This window comes from Acyrthosiphon pisum, chromosome A1, assembly GCF_005508785.2.
Source record: "Acyrthosiphon pisum isolate AL4f chromosome A1, pea_aphid_22Mar2018_4r6ur, whole genome shotgun sequence".
In the NCBI taxonomy this organism is placed as follows: domain Eukaryota; kingdom Metazoa; phylum Arthropoda; class Insecta; order Hemiptera; family Aphididae; genus Acyrthosiphon; species Acyrthosiphon pisum.
In genome coordinates, this window is record NC_042494.1 from 128,200,108 (window position 1) to 128,220,646 (window position 20,539).

The 20,539-nt window shown below is 31.0% G+C and overlaps 1 protein-coding gene across 7 annotated transcripts in view; it reads left to right on the top strand.

The window, feature by feature from the left end:
- LOC100165100 (zinc finger protein rotund) overlaps positions 1 to 20,539 on the top strand; it is a 158,318-nt gene that overhangs the window by 79,813 nt on the left and 57,966 nt on the right. For all 7 annotated transcript variants that reach the window (XM_016808350.2, XM_029488289.1, XM_016808352.2 and 4 more), the window contains exons 3-5: positions 9,748 to 9,819; positions 10,673 to 10,715; positions 15,221 to 15,447. In XM_016808350.2, the coding sequence (XP_016663839.1) occupies positions 9,748 to 9,819; positions 10,673 to 10,715; positions 15,221 to 15,447 (342 nt within the window). The remainder of the gene's footprint in view (positions 1 to 9,747; positions 9,820 to 10,672; positions 10,716 to 15,220; positions 15,448 to 20,539) is intronic.

The following is a 20,539-nucleotide window of genomic DNA, read 5'->3' on the forward strand; positions in this document are numbered from 1 at the left end:
ATACTTATACTATGTTTATTGTCTATACTTATAATATATAAGACGATATAATTAAATCTGATAATGATTTAATATAATTTGATAATATTCAAATAAAAATTGGATGGATCTCGGTGTTAAATTCTTCAACAATAGACTATTTAAAAATTAATTTATCTGTACGATGATGATGATTATTATAACGTTTGGTGAACGATATCGATGAAGGTATAATATTATTATTATAATAATAAAATGTATAACTATTATGACGATAGTCTTTCCAAAACACGATTAATATTATATATTATCTACCTGTTTATTATTTTCTAATCGAAAACGTTTTACTATTTATTCTTTTTACTATTTTACATAATGGCAAAATACAATTCAAAACTTTTATGAAACTTTAAACACTTCAATAATAATTCATGTTGTTCACTTTAGGCACAGTATTTTTTATACGTTTTACAAAATGAAAATTTATATCCATACCGCAATTCATTCGTGACGAAAAATAATATATTTTATCTCTTTGATTTTTTTTATTAATATTATTACCTCGTTAAAAAATTTTAATTTTTCTTTCGATTAAATATCCCTATTTACGCCTGCTTGAAATTCTAACTGTATTAACAAAAGATGATCATTAAACGGCAGCGTAGGTTTTATTTGTGCGGAAAAAAAATAGGTAGGTACGTTTAGATAAAAGAAAAACTGTTAACCACGTCAATATAAATGAATGGCTTTAAAAAAAAAAAATTAGGAACAAAAAGTTCCTATATAGTGACAGTTTGAATGTAATTTCGAAACACGACCGCATTCTGAGAAAACTTTGGGCCTCAGTACAATGTTATAATTTGTTTTTCCATGTAGATTTTCGATAAAAAAAAATTAATTAATTAACTAAATAAACCGTAGATTAGGTAAAACATAAAAAAAAAACCAAACATACTCACGATAGGGCATTTAGGCAACACTCGTGGCTCATGAAACATAAATACTATATTACGTATAATAATATTATGTCGCAAGGCCATTTACTCAACAGTTAACAGCTTATCACTCATTATCAGTATACCTAGTGGTCCAATATTTGGCGGAATACACATCCGTGTCATTCCACTGCGCTCGTCTATAAACTCTTAGTGCTTATATGAGTTACAAACTAATTAATTATAGGTAAAAAGTTAGTTGTTTGAAATTCGGTTTCAATATCTAATAAATGAAAATCCTAAGAAAAATATTCTGCTTAGGATTATGAAATTAAAAATGTAAATGCTGTCGCATTCAGAGAAGAAAACACTTAAGATATGAACGATAAAAAATATATAGTGTACAATATACCTAATCTAATAAATATTTAAATTTTTTTATGTTGTAGTTTTTAAGTATGCAATAACATTTTTTTTTCAAATACGTTAATCATTCTTTAGATTGTAACAATATGTTTAACGTCCAATGAACCGCCCTGTATATAAACGAAAAAATGGAAATAATTATTATAATAATCGTCATCATATACACATTAATATCGGATTAATAACAGTAATCGATCATATTTATATCAATTAGTCTCGGCGGCGGTGGCCGGTTCGGGTTTCACCTGGGACGCGTTTTGGAACGCGCGTAATCTCGAGGGATAATTGATCCCGAATTCTATTATAGTTATATTTATTATATATAGATAGAGAGATATATTAAATACATTATATAGCCCTTAGAGTCTGGTAATTCGACGTAAGTAAACGGCCGCTGTCGATTACGATATACGTTATTGTCGGTGCAAAGTGAGTAAAATAAAACTTCGTCCTATAATGTGTATAATATATAATATATATAATAATATATTACTGGCATTGTATTTACATATTATAATATTATTATACATAATATTATGTATAATATTGTATAATGATTTACTATATGGTTTATCTTTACTGTACTTGAGCCTTAAAATAGGCGTTTATAACAATAAATAAATAAATTATAAAATAAATAATGTATAATAATATAATGTGCGTATTGTAGGTATATGTATGAACCTATATTTGTATGTTACATCGTAACGTCTTTTAGTGTAAGAAGTTAGTCTCCTGTATAAGTTTAACATCTCTCCGAAATATTTTACTAGACTATATTATAGTGATTATATCGGTTACTATATTTTTTTTTTATTTATAAAAAATGCACTTGTCCACATAGGCCATTAGGATACAAGTATTATTTACATCTACTTACGATATTATAATCCAACAGAAAATATGGTTATATATACCTTATTAATTATAACTATTATGTTATTTTATTTTTTTTGTAGAATATGTGATATGTATCACAAAGATTCAATTTACACATTGAAAAATCAAGTGTACAGAAAATTGCTTAAACTTTTGTAAAACGACTTATGCCTATAGTTTATAATTTAGGTATATGATTAGGGAACTTTAACATTCAATATCAATGAGTAAAAATAAAAATTTCATAAAACCACAACTGAAAACTGTCTTTACCACATTATTTATATTCTTATCAAAACTATTGATCACAGTATAATTTATATTATGTATAATGTACCTACTTACTGAAATCATAAATAAATAAAACTATATTGGTTGATATTTGATCCAAAAAGTAGATTAATAATATTGACTTGAAAACATTAAATAAAATTGTCTCCTTATTAAAAAAAAATATTTTATTTAAAATGTTAAAATTAAGTGGTTTTTAATAGATTTTATTTTATTTGGTATATAATATCTTTTGAAATACTAAATATGTCAGTTTCTAGTACACATAACAATATAAGTTCATATTATTACGTATGCAATATAGGTATAATAGAAAAAACGAATACAAGTCTACAAAGTGACGAATTAGACATAATTTATATCATATAATTTCGTAATATGATTTCAATAATATTGTGTCCTTAGATATTCCAAATGTTTAGTAGGTACGCAATACCATGGTTTATTAATGTTTTTCTTTTTTTTTTGAAACTTTAAAATTCACACCCGATAATATTATACCAAACACACGACTAATAATGAAATATAACGTATAAGGCTGTTCTTAATTATTATTGTGGATTTATCCATACAATATGATTATAATAGTAGGGCATTTACACACGATTAAAAATTATGACATTGTGCTTTTTCGAGTTAGTTTCAGACTAAAAATTGCTAATAAACATAATATATAACTTATCGTAGAGTGTATTGTTATTAATATGCTGTCGGTTACTATATCATATAAGTGTAGGCATAGGTAAAGACGAGCTGATGGTTACACAATAGAAACACAAACAGAAATAACCCAAAAGATTATTATTTTTTTTTACTCCGAATTCGCTCCATTTTCGTCCGAAGTAATTGTGCTTCGCATTCTAGAGACCGTTCAGTACTCATCAGATTTCAAGTCCATCGATTATAGCGCATTAATAATTGGTATTAGTTTTCGTAATACATATATTATGACGTTTTTACGGTAGTGTGGTGACGGATTTTGATCTCAATTCATTTCCACATTAATTATGGGTGTCAGTTCTCTCTGGAAATCATGTTTTTCGTATTTTTTTTAACTGTAATATACAATAATATCTCTTTTGAAACACGCGCGTTGAACCCTTTACACCGTGAAGTGAAGCGTCTTCTTGATGCGTTAAAAAGTTTGACCTTTAGTCGCTCTTAAGCTCGTATACTTTACGTGATATTTTTCACACACACACATATACTCGATTAAGTGTTGCTTTTTTTTTTTTTGCTTTTTTCTCTACATTTTCACATCACGAAACTTTTTTAACAAGGGTTATACAGGCGGTGGGTAAAAAAAAAGTTCACCAGCTTTTTACCCTCCGTTTGCGTTGATGAGCATGCGCTTTCCACCTCCACCACTAACCCCCCGACCATCATCCCCGGGGAAAAAAACCCCGGTTTTTTTACAGCACTTATTGATTTTTTTATAACGTTTTACGCCCACTACTTCCCCTCTCCCGTATGTATATATATATATATATATATATATGTGTGTGTGTATACACGCGACCCCTTTTTTTTCTGGTCCGGGACTTTTTTCAACCCTCCCCGCCACTGCTTTCCGCCGGTCGTCTTCCACCCGCCAAGTCTCGGCGCTATCCCCGCCACCCGACTCACCCCTCTGAGCTTCATTAGCGCACAATGCGTCCTAAAGTCTTCTTTAATTCGCCCACGACGGCAGAATTGTGTTCTCTAAATTCCGTCACATGTCGGTGCCCTTTTTCTTTTTTTTTTTTACTCTACTCGACAATATATACAACAACAACAATGGTTTAATAGTATTTTAGGTTATCCTCTTTGTGCCGTCGAACTTCTTCTGTATATAGCGTTAAATCTATCGTACCAGTGATTAATACCGTTTATATTAGTCTTAAAAGATATTAAATACAAATATTTATCTGTACAGTTATTACGAACGCGTCCAATATAAACATATAGACACATAACTTGTTATGTCTATTGCAGCGCATTCCCTTTATTATAATATAGTTTTTCATTTCAAACTCTTTTCCCAATTGAATTATGCGAACCACTGAAAACTGTACAAGCCTATAACCAAATTGTCAGTACACACCATTCAGTTTATAATTTATAAAAATTAAATCATATTTGATTAATTCAAGGGCTACATAAATATTGCGTCGTTTTAATTTATGTAAAACGTACAACAATATATTATTGTTATTAAGATGTATAAAGTGTAGACTTTTGTATAATATATTTTTATATAATATCATAATATGGATATAATTAAATCATCTCGTATTTATCATTAAACAAAAAAACCGAGAACGCCATCTTAAAAGTTCAAATTCAATCCAGTAAATTGTTGATGATCGTATTTTAACGGTACCTACCTACAGTCAAAGAGCAGCTGATCAAATATGTCAATCTTTTTGTGTACACGCCTAATATAAATATATAACATACCTAAACGGCATATACTTAGCTTATACCTGCAACACATCTGTCTAGAATGGTGTAACACTCTTGAGTATAATTTATACAGGTTCGTACTACATATTAACAAAAATGTTTTGTAAAACTCATTTGATGAGATACTTATTCTTACCATATTTTCTTTATGATAATACCAAAATAATTCATCAAATAATTTAATATGTGCCTAAATATGTATTGATGTAAAAAAAAAACTAAAAAATGTCCATTATTAACATTGTATAAGCACCGATAACGCAATAACATAATATTTGTCTCCTACACCAATGAAATTTTAAAAAGAAATATGTTATAGAGTGATATACGTTATGATATGTCGAGTTTCATTATGAGCATTTAGTTTTTGGCTAATTAAGGTAATTTACATGCCTCTTTACATATTGTTCTTCGGTGCAAATCAACATACCAAAAGAAAAATCGATTGATAGAAATACCCGTTGATCACATTATAGTAACAGACGGTATAGATATCTCACAAGCAATGTTTGAATATTTTTAAAATTAGTACATTATGCCATTACTGACCTATATGGGTACTCACATTAAATCTGTAAATAAGTACTTTTTATTTTTGGTACAATATAAAATTTATTTATTTTTGTAAAACAAAATTGGTTATCTCGATTCTTACGACAGTTCTCGCATGTCAGACTACTGCAGATTGCAATCATAGATATTCACTGCATAATGTGAATCACATTTCGAAGAGACTTTTTAAACTTTTAACAAACGCATTAGTTGACATGGATATATTTCTAAAGACTATAAGATATTGATAATGTCCACATTTTCTATGTTTCCGAGGTTAAAAAACCGTATAATATGTTTAAATTCAATCTACGTGTTCCCGCTATAATAATATAGCTCGACAAAGAACAACGTGGTTCGTTTTGAATATCATTCATATATTTAAGTTTAAGCAGTATATAGGCACACTCGGAAAAACAAAAATTGGTTACATTATATCATACGCCAAGAGGTTAGTCTGATGGGTATAATATTTTATTATCAGTCGAATATAGTCTTACTGGCGTTTAGCGCTAAGTGTGGTAGGTAATACATATTATAACATTATACTGTCTGCGATGCAGTGGGTACCTCTGTGCTACGCATTAGCTGCTTACGCGTCGCACCCTTTTCACTATAGATCTGGTTTTGATTTTTGTTCCCAAGACCTATTTAACATTCTGACGCGATCCGGAACAACGCGGATTTGTCAAGGTATACGGTTTATACAGGTACCTATAGTCCTGTAAATATATTCGAGATCGAACACCTTGTGGCTCCTATCATTTATCATATTTTCCATTTTACGACTGACGAAAAACATTAATCTCCGCCGTGATTCGTACACGCCTCGGTGGGATTTTTATTCAAATCACGTAGTTACGGTTCATTACGCGTTTTATTTTATTAATACAACAATTTTCGGCGGCGGCGAGCAAGGGGTGGGCCGAGAACAGCCCCCGAAGGTAAACAGGCTGTGTGTATATATTAGAACTACTGAAGTAGGTATATATATATCAGAAAATAAAACCTTACGAAACGTTTTTACACGACGTCTATACCTTCGGCCTATTTTACGGCACGCCGACGACAACAATGCCGAATTTCCGTGCCGCACAGGTCGCGGGCGGACATTTTCTCGAAGTTCGTGACAATGAAACAATATCTAAACGTTAGTTTACATTTCAAAGTACATTCGGTGGTAAGAGGCGTGTACCTACGCCCAATATCGATTAATTCAGGATACTTAGGAAATATATTACGTTACTTAAGCTAGGTATATCTAAATACGTATGCAACTCAGTCCGAGGTTTGTAAGTGAAATTTGATTTACAAAATATTAATATTTGATAGTGTGGACCCGAGGTCCATGATATGCAAATCATAATATGCGTGCAGCGTTGGAGATTTTTTTTTAGTAAGATTTTTTACAAACTAAAGTAACGTTATAATATTTTTTTATCACAGCTTATAATACGGAAAACTCATTATCAAGAAGTGCAGTAGGATACACAATTTATTTCGAATTAACTTCCTCTGAGGAGCATCCTTAGGCTATTGGTCTAATATATTTTAATAATACCACTAGATATTTTTCATTTTGGAATCAATCATATTATACTGATATATGTTATTGTCATTTACTATATTATGGGACCTACTTATATGGCGATGTATATTATTATATTATTTTTTTCAAATGTTTGTGTTTTCGAGTTAAATAGACAAATACATTGGATTACTCGCGTGGAAACCCGTTATAAAATGTTTGAGTATAAAATATATATGCGACTGACGTGAATAATATTACGCAATTAAATCGTCGCTAGAAACTTATGGAGTTATCACCTGTAAGCTTTTACGTCAACACGTCGTTTGTATATATTAGGTATACTCTGCAGGGTTATATAGTCACGCGATCGGGTTTTCGGTCTAACGTCGACCAATTGAAAAAATATACCTTCGTCGCCGAGCAGCAGAACATAAAATATTATTCACATGGACCCATAAAATTACAGTCTACGGGCGTTGAGTGTAATCATACGACAGGCACAGTTGATGTACGTACGGAGTTCGTATATTGTATAATATACTTACATATGTGTGTACCTACAAAAAAAAAACCTAAACTCGGAGTCTCTTTTTCGATAATTTGTGACGATATCATATCTGTACATTCATCTAACGGGGTAGGTAGACAGGTACCTACGACCATGATAGGTAGGTACTATGTATAAGGTACACCTGCAGCGAGATGAACAATTTAAACAATTTAAAATAATATGCGTACATAATAATGTTAAAAAGGGTATATCCACATACCTAATACTTGGTAGACTCTATACGTAAGTTTCACGGACCGGTGTTGCGACAAGATCAGTTTTATTTGACGTGTACAATGCACAAAATATTATACCAAAGCGTCTATATACTCTCTGCGGTGGTAATTGCAGAGCACGCGATGGCCACAAATGTACACGTACATAATATATAGGTAATGCAATTATATCGATAGCGTTCTATGTTCTTCGACGACGTAATACATACGATTTTGTCTGAAATTACGATTTGTTAACGTGAACGCGAGGCGAATACCGAAAAAACACAATAATTATACCCAACTATAAATTCACCAATTCGGTCACATATATAGGTTATAATCTGCGACGCAATAATATAGCCGGCGACGGTGTATACACAATAATGAGCTTTATTTAGTTTTAAAATCACCGAAAAACGCAATGACTATAGTACGAGTAAAAATTACTGTACCCACTATGCGTGCAGTGCCTATAATAGATGTCATTGATTATATTCTCGACGTTTCACCGGTGCGGCAAAGGTTCGCGAGGCGGTTTATTCGAATATAATAATATATTCGATTGTTTCTCAAACCGTCTGGGCAGATGACCGTTATGTCGAGTTGTACATTATAATGTACCTACTGGTTGTATAATAATAGTGGTTTCGGACGAGGACCGGATAATAAATCGACAGAGAATTCGGGCACCCGAGACAGTCGTCCGCCGCCGCGTCGGTGGCCTGCAGGGCGGGGTCGGAGGGGTGGTGCATCGCAGCGTCTGTAAAGTTTTGCCAAACAATAAAAACGCCGAAAAGGAAAACATAATAAAACATGTTTACATCCAGATGCATTGAAGATTGCGAAATAAAATAATAATAACGGTGGTTTTTTTTTTTTTAAAGTTAATCGGACGTATTATTATCATCATCGTATTCTATGTTTTATACAAGTCGTTTAAAAAAATATTCAATGATACCCCAATTTTTTCCGAGATACGGTAGGTACAGATGTAAACGAAAAACGTATAAATATCGACCTGCAATAATAATATCATATGTATCTATATATACGTATTATGCACCAATTATTTATCAATAAAACGTCTTCGGTATATACCTATATTATTATGTCATCGTGAAAACGTATAAAGCTAAAAAACAATGTCATTGTTGTATATAGGACAGCCATAATATGTACTTATATAGGTAGCTGAGCCGCGAGTATAAACGGTTGTTTTATAATTAGGTGACTTTGAAGCAAACTGTTTCTTTACAGTAAAAATGCGATAAGACCATATTATATCATAAACAGCTGACGAAACAGATCTAAAAACAATACGTTTTTAACGTATTCTTCGAATTATATTTATCGAGTCTTAAAACGTATACATATTAATTAGTATTATGTTATCCAGTGGATATAGGCATATGTATGGTCCGTTACTCGTTGGACTTATTAATTATACAGAAAGGGTCCAACGCATATGCATTATATAGGTATATAGAAGTTCCCCTCGTCATAGTCTCACCCATCGAATACATTTAACATTAAACATTTATCACTATGAAAAAAGAAAAAAATAAATTAATAAAAACTAATTTATCAATAATCGTTGTACAATAAATTCGTAATAATTGCGGGCGATCATAGTATGTATAATATTTAAATACTTACCTAATGACCTATATCGCAGTGTGTGTTAAAACTTGAAATGCAATCGTACGTGACTTACATCGATGGCACATTGATATTTAGTATAAACGTTTATTGATCATAATTATATATCAATAGTATAGGTAATATAAATGTATTATAATAATAATAATATATTACTCGTTTATATGTGTGTTAATTATTATGCATTTTCGGCTCATAAGAGCTGTGCACTCCGGCAGGTCCGGATTAACGCTGATTGTTTTGTCTTATTCTGATTGGTCGGTTTTGTTTGTGTGTTTACAGCAATGCGGTGGACATGGCAAAGAAGTGGACTATAGTTGGACTAGACAGACAGCCATGAAACAAGGCTATGAGGTAAAATTCTAAAAAAAAAATAACAAAAATGTATTTAAAAAAAAATACGCAAACGCGTTTGCCAATATACATTATACACATATTATATAAACTTAATATACTACTATGACTACTAATTACTGTATTCCTATACCACTATTACCATTAATACTAGCACTACTATACCACTCAAACTATTACTACTACTAAATACTACTATACTACTAATACTAGGTACTACTATTACTGCTGCTACTACTACACGTCACTATGATTTCTACACGTAGGTATTTACTTTAGATGGCCACTGAAATCACTGTATGGTTCGTATATTAATATGTATAATATGGATACACATTATACATATATTATGGTACCTATATCCAGTTTTAGGCGGCCGGATTAAACTGGTTTCTATACTCTATAAGCCCTAAATCATGCTGACTCGATTTCTTTTGGGCACCGGAGTAGAGTATCGAATTATTGTATAGACAGAGGCAGTAACGACGATTATTTGGACATTATATCATATATTTAATATAGGTACATACGTTACACAAGTAGCTCGATCATATAACACCGAAAGGGTGTACGTTTTTAGGACCAATATTAACTTAATTATAACTTACATAGGCATATAGTTATAATTATAAAGCATCTACGCATTATTTTTCCCTGCAGTTAATATGTTTATCGTCTTTTAGAGGTATAGATGTGAGCCTATTAATTACGCGGTTTCCAAAACTACGTACGTCCAAAACTCACACAAGTGCTTTATGCATGTAAACTATATAATGACAAAATTGAAAAAGCAACCTTTCAATATATGCGTTTGTACAAAATACAATCTAATATGTTTTTCGTTATGTTTTAGGCGAAAATGAACAACAACGATCACATTCAACAGCTTTCAAAAGGTTAGCCAAATTTAAATATTATTCAGTATTCATTGGAAAATAGTTGATTTCGCAGATTTTATATTTAATATATCGTCCATAATTTCACGAATCGGCAATTGGACAGGATATATTTGTACAATATATTATAATGATATACATATATATTTATATACTATAATATATGCATTTACGCCGACCTGGTATAATAAGTATAGTAGTGCTGCAGTAGTACTCGTTAGTAAATATACAATGATATTGTATAGCATTCGGCGTAAAGTAATGCTTTTATCAAAATCTAGTGACATGGGTATACCCTTATTTAGCAAATATGGCAAACTGACCGTCAACCAGAACCATTATCGAACGGAATGATTTGTTTATTCCCATCGTAAGTACTGCAGATAGCTCGTGGCCATAGAATATGCAGCAATTCCAATACGCATAATAATTAACGTTTTTTTTCCCCTCTCCAAAGATATCGATATTTGTTGCCATGGACACGACACGCAGGGTCGTAATCGTAGTTGACAGTCATAACGATGGTCGCGGAGTACGTGTCCGAGTTGACAAGGCGAGGCTGTCTATAGTTTATGTACTTGTATACGTATATATACACAATACACATATACATGAATACATACATGCGTACACACTTACATATATACTGTACCGATGCTCACCTTGAATACCTTTACGAGTCGTCTGACATAGCTACACGGCTCATTACACCCTCCCCTGCAGTGACCGTTCACCCGCTCCTCATCAGATGAGTAGGCACCCGGAACGTTGTCCGTCAAGTCTTCGGGCCGACTGCTGTCTTCGTTACAGTTATAATGCATATTAAAATATACTCTACCGATATTCACGACGTGCGCACATATATTATGCTCCATATATATAATATGGAGCGAACGCGTGCATCCACCCGAGATCAGGGTTGGAAAAAAAGAACTCGGAGACAGACAGTATCGTTTTCCGCATTTCTGACCTGTCAGGTGGTGTGGCGTGTGGTTAAATACTTACGCTACCTAAATATGTAGATATCTTTTTAAAACAATAAATTGCACCTGAAAGGTATGGATGTTAGAGTGCGTTACCCGCGAGTTTCGTCGTCTTTACGGGCAAGGTTGAGTTGCACTTATTTTTGTCGAATTGCACCTGGAACAGAAAAGGGTAAATATATTCGAATTATACAATTTCGATCATTCCTCAAACTTCATAAGATATGATATTATATAACCTAATTACAAGCGAATATCAGCCGAAGGTCGGGAGAATAATTAGTATATTTTTAGTATCTAATGGTTATTGTTTTTAATATATCATAGTTAGATATAGGTAGCTGAAATTTTTTTCAAAATCAATAAATAGCTAAAATTTAAATTGGTATATATTACAGAGTTATAATTTAAAAATAATATTGATATAAAAATATTTAATAACGTTATTACGTAGGTATTTATAAATAAAGTGCATCGTTGTAATTAATATGTTGTAATCGGTACATACTAAATCGATTGACACACACATACAATATTGCAAACTAAAATAAATTTTTATGAGTTCTATGGAATAATCGGATAGAGTAAAACTCGAACATTGCCCGTTTTCAATCCGAATGCAATTCAATCAAAAATGTTGTTTGTACCCGAATGCAATTCGAAAATGTTAGTTCATAGGTAAGGAGTGCAGCTTGACAATCCCCGACGTTTGCCATTCAACACTTGCACACCATCGGAAATTCGTAATGCACGTTCTTCGATAAAATACAATATTATTATGATTTTCAATGCCATCTGTTTTATTCTAGTGCTTAAAATAAGAAAATGTAACTTTTATTATTTATTATTTATAATAATTTAGGATTAATTATACAACTTGTAAACAAACGTTTTACAATAAACACAGATGATGTTAAGATTTCCGTAAGATGAGATAAAAAAAATTTAAAAATTAAATTAAACTATTAGATTAGCTGATTTTAGAGACTAGGGAATTTGGTTGAAAATGCCGAAATATAAATAATATGGAAATCTTGACACGCAATATGTATTTAGAAACGCATATGGATGTATCTGTTTATTTTTTCACGAAAGGACAATATAGAGGTGTGAAAGTTTACGTACCCCTCCATCTGATGGTGAATATTATGTTTACAAACGCTTATAAGATACGCGAATATATTTATATACTTATATACACCTATATATAAATATATAGTATATATTCATACTATATTATAACAAAACTCGATCGGATTTACATGGGGAAAAAAACGTGTTTCATGAGACCTTTGTACGCTAATATTTATTTAGCTTAACGAAACCAGTTTCAAAACACTTAATTTGAACGTTTATTTCATATATGTATACCAATAATATTAAGTATATATTATTATTTTGCTAATTTTAATTAAATACATTGCATATTATGTATGTATCTCCAATTCAATAACTTAAAAATAGTAGCGATTGCGAAACATTTTTAAATTACCATCAACCAAAAAATTACGATGTTGTTTTATAAGATACATACAGCGCTTAAAAATGTAATACATCTGTTTAATTTTCTGCATTAATCAGGTGGATTTTGCTTTAAGAACACCATATTATGTGGTATTGTGTAACGAAAACATTATAATACACCTTCCAAATTTAATATTGTTTTATGGTCACGACAAATTCAGAACGGGTTTTAAATCGATACCAACGCATTATTATAGTTGTATTCAAAGAATAATGACACCGCCAAAACCCTTTGAAACTCCGAATTCTCCAAGCATGTTGACCCATAGGGATGATACATTGATACCTACATACAAAGTCTGATATAATTTATCGAAAATATAAAGAAAAATGTTAATTTTGGTTGCAAAAATAAAAATTCTTTACATAACTTATGTTGTTTTTTTTTTTCACCAAACAATTCGTTTACTATAAATTATTCAATAAATTGAACAAACTCATGCAACTGATATAATATGTAATATTTATTATTCCATACCTAATATATACCATAATATATTTCTATTGTTCAAAATACTTGAGTAGGTCTAGATTTGTATATACGAATGTATTCAACTATTTGGAGTCTTTAAATACCGACAATACTATAGAGTAACAAACAACCTAAGGTTTCCTTTCGGTGTTTCACTAAGTCAAAATAAATAAATCGTAAAATTCGATCGAAAACCGGTTTTCGCATTGAATTAATCATTTATTATTATAAAAAAAAAATTTGATTAGTGCGTTTATAACCCGTTTGATCCTCATGGTCCACCTATAAAGTACCTAAATAAATAATTTTTAATTTTGATAATCTTACCACGTAAGCTCGGCTATTTTTAAATATTATTTTATCGATCTACACATTAACATATATATATATATATGTGTTAATTCATTTTATGGCACTTATAAACTTGCAAACTATTGAACCAATAATTAGCACCAAACTTTGCACATATGTTCATTGAGACTCTGAGAGTGTTCTCGGCTTCGTTGCCATAGAGAGACTCACGATAATCGAATATTTTGTTTATAGTCAATATAAAGTTACCATTTGTTAGAGAAATAAAAGAGACTATTTAATATAATCTATAAATTAATGTACTCGTGTTTGTAGCATGTATACTCAACAAATTCTCAACCAATTTTGATGAAAATGTCAAAAATAGTTTTTAATTAGAAATGTTTAAATAGTAGTTTGAACGGTGTTCAAAAATATACCACGCCGATTGCTCATCTTAATCAAATAAAGTCAAGTGAAGTACACCAAAGCTGATTTGTCCGTGAACTTAAAACCGATAAAATACATCTATATAGCGCCGTATTTTATATTTGTTAATTTTTTTCCGGGAAAAGCCATAGCTAGGCACTGTCAAGACCGCTCCCACCAGGGGAATAATATTACCAAAGGTGCATCCTCGGGATTGATAAAAAAAAAATATTATTTTAAAGAATATAAAAATATATGTAATAGTACCTACCTACTTGAATGAGTATACAATTTAGAGAGGCACACTTATAACTATCATATTCATGGATAAAAATAGTAAATCTTTAACTTAACGTCGTAACCTAACCGATAACTCAATTTTGTCAATTTACATTGGACATTTGAAAGAATGTCAGAAATCACGTAAAACGTTTGTTCTTTTAACTGAGAACTCTTTGAAAGTTATGCCATCATGTGGCCCAAAAAATTTGGTCAATGATTTGGCAATAGCTGGTCAAGTATGATAGTGACATAAATGGTCTAGAATTATTCTTGAAAATTTTAATTCCGAAATTCTTCATTTGTTGAATTTGCAACACAAAGGGAGATAAAACAATTTAGAGTGCAAATTTAGTTTACTGCCACGAATGCTATTAGTACTCACAACGGCCTTGAAAACTAGTATAATATTATAATATTATATCTATATTATTATTATAAGCATATTATCATATCATATTGTTAAAATAGTTTGGGTAAAAAAATACCTTTGAAATTCTCGATGGTTATACAAATGCGATTTACAGGTGGTATGGAAGATGGTTCTGGTATGTACCAGCAGCACGGTGGTGGTACGCCGAGGTCGCATAGTACGGCAAGTACGGCTAGCAGCATCTCACCCACTGGTAACTCGGCGACGCCCATGTTGATCGTACCACACCCGATAAATGCCGCTAAAATCACGGACGCACATCACGTGGTCACTCATCAAAATGGTGGTGGCCGAAAATATACTTGCAAAATGTGCCCATCGGTAAGTAATTTTTGTGCATATATTAGATATACCTATTTATAGTATAACGGTTGGGAACGAAAGTATTATAACTTATAAACATTGTATTGGCCTAGAGTATAACATGTTATAACATTTTGGACAAATAATCGAAAATTATGGTTTCAATAATTTTATCGAAATCTTAGAATTTACAAATACCTTAGTGTTCTGAAATTATATTAAAGTGTTCAGTTATTAATCAAACATTTGGACCATCCAAATCGGTTGAATTTGAATATCATTATTAAACCTTGGTCTGAAAAACTATTCAGTTAAGAATCCGCGTTAATACATAATATTGTGCAGGTACTCGTATACAGAATTTTTTTTAATTTTCAGTATTGTTCATTTATTCACCTGTATGTATTAAATTATGCATGTATTATAATTATTATGTACCTGGTATGTTATAAAATACGTTAATAGATTTAAAATGTAAATACATACCAATAGTTGAGAATATTGCTATGATTAACTAGATAATAATTAGTTAGGTACACATACTAGTAATTTAATTCCATGTTTAAATGTTTAATTTAATTTGAAGTCGCATTTATGCGTTTTTATGAATGCAGTTAAAATAAATATAACCTGTTTCGATCATAGGTAACTAATTATTATTTTTTGTCCTGTTGGCTGTTGACCTTACTCGTATTTATACCTACATGTATTTTTGTGGAAACTGATTAGTAAGTTATAAAAACATAAAATATTGGTCACCGTCGATATAGAATAAAGTATTGCTAATTAGCTTAAAAACTCCTAACTGAAATATACGATAAAAATTTAATCAGAACATTAAATTTATTTCATAATTATAATTGACTTCTACTATTTAAGGACATAATAAATAGTTATACGTCCTACGCTTGGAATAATACTATATTTTCGGTGCACACAAACTGTCTCCCAAATCTATTTGTAGGTAGCTGACCATTTTTTACTCAAATAATTGCCCCCATATCATATACCAGTAATAAAAAATCAATATATATCGATATATATTTATTGTATCGTACTATCGGTTATTATGTTCAATAATATACTTAATCGCCTATATTTTATTGATTTTCGTATTTTTCGTAGTAGGCATGTTTTTATTTTCATAACATCGCCAATCACTGATTATTGTTGAAGATTAGCTTATAGCACAACATAATCAGTTACGTTTGTGCATACGTTATTAACAAGACGTCTGCTTGCTAAAAAAAAATAAAATAAACATTATTATCAAAAGAGGGAAACAAATTTTAATTTGGAACGAGTTTAAGTTTGGTTTTCAAAATAACATAGCAAATATGTTTGACGTTTTAATTAATTAAAATACATTTAGGTAACAATCTTTCTACGCATATGAAATTATTGCTTGAAGTGAATCAGTATTCTAACTATCAATTTATTATATTCATCTGAGGACTGTCAAATGCGGAAAGCATTTTGAGTGAATGATAGTTTTGATATTCGAGTCACTTTTTAAAACGAAAAATCGCAGAAGGTAATTTGAGGATCACGCCTGAGGCAGTTATTTTCGAGTGTGTCCTATATTTTGTGCTCTAGTTACCAGTTATTAAAAAGGAATATGTAAATCATTCAATAATCTGGTGTTGAATAATAACAAATTAATACAAAATCAAAATTCAAAATTAATTTTAAACAATTTTAAAATAGTACAACCATTGTAAACCTGTTTAAGTTAGTTATAAGTTATAACTTTATAAATAACTTTTTGTAAATCGTGTTTAATATTTCTAAAATGTTTTGTTTACATTTCATAAAATATTTCTTTTACGATATTTAGAATAATGGATTATACTCGTATTGAAAACCTTATATCAAATATAGATGCAACCGACGCACATCGTAATCAGTACCTGACCCTTTTTAATTTTATAATAAATAGTCATCCCCTCTGAACTGATTTGAAACCCTTTACTAGGTATACTATCCAATTTCGCGGTCCAATCGCTCAAATTTGAAATATTTTATATGCATTACCTAATAGTGAATTATTTAGATTGTAACAAAATATTTATGATTATTTATTTACTTTCCGATTTTAAAAATACCTAAATATATTATCATGTTCGATCATTGAAAAAAAATAAATCGTCATTAACGTGCAGAAACGAACTATAATATTACAATATTTATGTACAGAAAATAAGATAGGTAATGATGTGCTCGATGTATATATTATCAATGTAACTGAGAAGAAGTGAGAACCGCGTTAGAGTATACGTTATTGATATTTTTTTTGTCTGAAAATGTTATGAATTTCGCGGTTCAATTGTTCAATTTTGAAATATTTAAAGGTATAAACCTTATACCCCTAATAGCAACTTATTTAGATTGTAACAAAATATGTATGATTATTTGTTTACTTCTTGATTTTCAAAATATTAGTGAATACATCATAATGTACCTAAATAATATATTTATCATATATATATATATATATATCACTGTAATATTTGGGGGAAAAAAACCAATAATAAGGTGTAGTAATGAATTAATTACAATATTTATGTACAGAAAATAAAATAGATAGATACCTATCTACTTAGATAGGTACATAATGACGTGCTCGGTGTATAAATATCAATTATGTAACCGAGAGAAGAAGTGAGAACGGCGTGTCGTTGTATTACGTTAGAGTACGTTATTGACATTTTTCCCGTCTGAAAATGTTCGAATATTATTATCGTAAACTGAGTAACGTCATAGCTGTAATGACTTGGTACAATTGGCTTATAAAAAAAAAAAAAAAAACCCAAATTTTGGCTGGGGCGTCTCCCACGACCTGTTGTTATCATTTGGATTAGAGTGATCAACCTGACCGTATTACAGCTTGGCTATAATATAAATAATATAATAATAATAATACATATTACCCACTAATATGCGTTCAGGCTCATTTGACGGTATAAGCTTATGTTGTCATTTACTATACTTTATTTTTTTATTTTTTATATTTTTTTTTACGGCCACGCAATGATCTCGTATTAAATGAGACGAAACCGCGACGCAAGGGGAGAAATAACACTTTGATTGATTTTTTTTTTATTTTCGTTCGTTCTGTCCCGCGAGTTTTTCTTTAAGGACATACCGGGAATGGGGAGGAATATCCGACCCCAAGTTTTTTTCCCGGCACATTTCGTGTTTATATTTTACACTGTGCGTTGGTGGTAGCTAGCACGGGATTCAAAAAAAGAGAGCGTGCAAAAAAAAATACAAAATATTACTTCAATTATTCCATTCCCATTAGACATTTATATATAGTATATTTTCATTCCCGGAATTTTAGTTTTTTAAAAATCGTTATAACAACCCCGTTTTAATATTATACGGTTCGAGTACGTTATTTTAAACTGTGGGCTTCAGTGCGTTTAAAAGCTTTTTAAATACTTCATATCATACATAGCTAATACATTATACAGCTTGCGTTCTACACATAAAACTTACCAAAACATTTTTTTTTTATATATACGTTTTCATCAAGCTATACTAGTAATAATTAGTTTGATAGTATTACATAATGCTAATCGTTAAAGCGTTTTATAAAATATAAAATATTTTTACTACCTATTCTAAAAAAAATACATTTTAGACTTTTCAAATAAATAACACGGAATTTCCTGCAAGTAATATTATACCAATGTCTTTTTGAATTTACTTTTTTCCAGAAGAGCCCATGATTATAGCTCGCCAACAACCCGTCTCTATATCGTGTTCAGCCTTATGATATTGCGACGTCCAGAATATAGGTATACGCTAGTTCATATACCCGGTATAGGTACATGTAGCTACGTGTATACATGTAGGCATATAAGCGCGCAAGACGAGGGCCCTGCACCGGTCTAGACCAACAACAACCTCTCCTTGCCGTGATAGTAACGGATATTCGTGTAATTTGCGACCCGGCTGGATAGTACGCGTTGAGATATAATCACATATATTATTTATATTCGTATAGGGTGTACCACGAGTATACCTATGTATTATAGCTATTGCTGCAGTGGGTGATTCGTAAGAGTGGGGTGGAAGGGTGTAGTTGCAGGTGGTCTGCGGCGGGCGATGGAGTTGTCTGCAGTGTGTGTACCTGTAATGCAGGTGGGCCAAGTTGAGCGACGATCGTCCTAATAAACCACCGATGATCGACCAGAGCAATGGTCTTGTAAAATGCACTCGTCGCTGTAATAACAACAACGATGTTATATAACAGATATTGTTATTTTATTATTATTTTCTTTAAATTTGACGTGAACAATAATGTATACATGACGATGATCCTTATTAAGTGGGACACGTAGTATTATACGCGTATGTTCACCAGCCGTGGATCAGAAATAAGTTCGTTTTTTGTTCGGAGTAGGCGTACATGGTATATTATTTTATTTAGATAAATTCAATAATAGGTATTTTTTTAAATTTAAAAAAACAACATTATCTGAATCAGACTTGTCTCCTAAAACGATTCCATACACTATGTTATATTATAATAATATGTTCAGTATATTATAATTTATACTATTTGATATAGGTACATGTTTATTGTGTGTATATCATACGTTATATAATGGACCATATTCGCTTTATCATGGCTGTACGACTTAAAAATACACAATTCGTATGTAAACTTACTATCGTATTACTGTAACAACTTATATCGTTTAAACAATAGGTACTATCACTATGAAATGATCTATTTTTACGTGTTCCTGCTATATTAAACTAGATACTACAGTAATTTATAAAAACTATAGTTGAAAAGATTTTTAATCATAGATAGTCAGTATTATGATCGTTAATGAGTTAGCTGAGGTAGATGATCGATTATCATCGTCGTCTCGGTGGTTAATGCGGTCTTGTGAACAAAACCAAGTTTACGTACATTTTCGCACTATGATTGACTTTCATGTGTATAATGTGTTTAGGTAAGCACAGCCACTTCAATACCTACATCGGCGTTTAATGACAGTTTAAAGTAAATTTTGACACTGACGCGAGTGGCTTGTACTGTGGTTCGCGTCGATAGCGTTAATAAGAGCAAAACGGAGAGAAAAAAAATCGG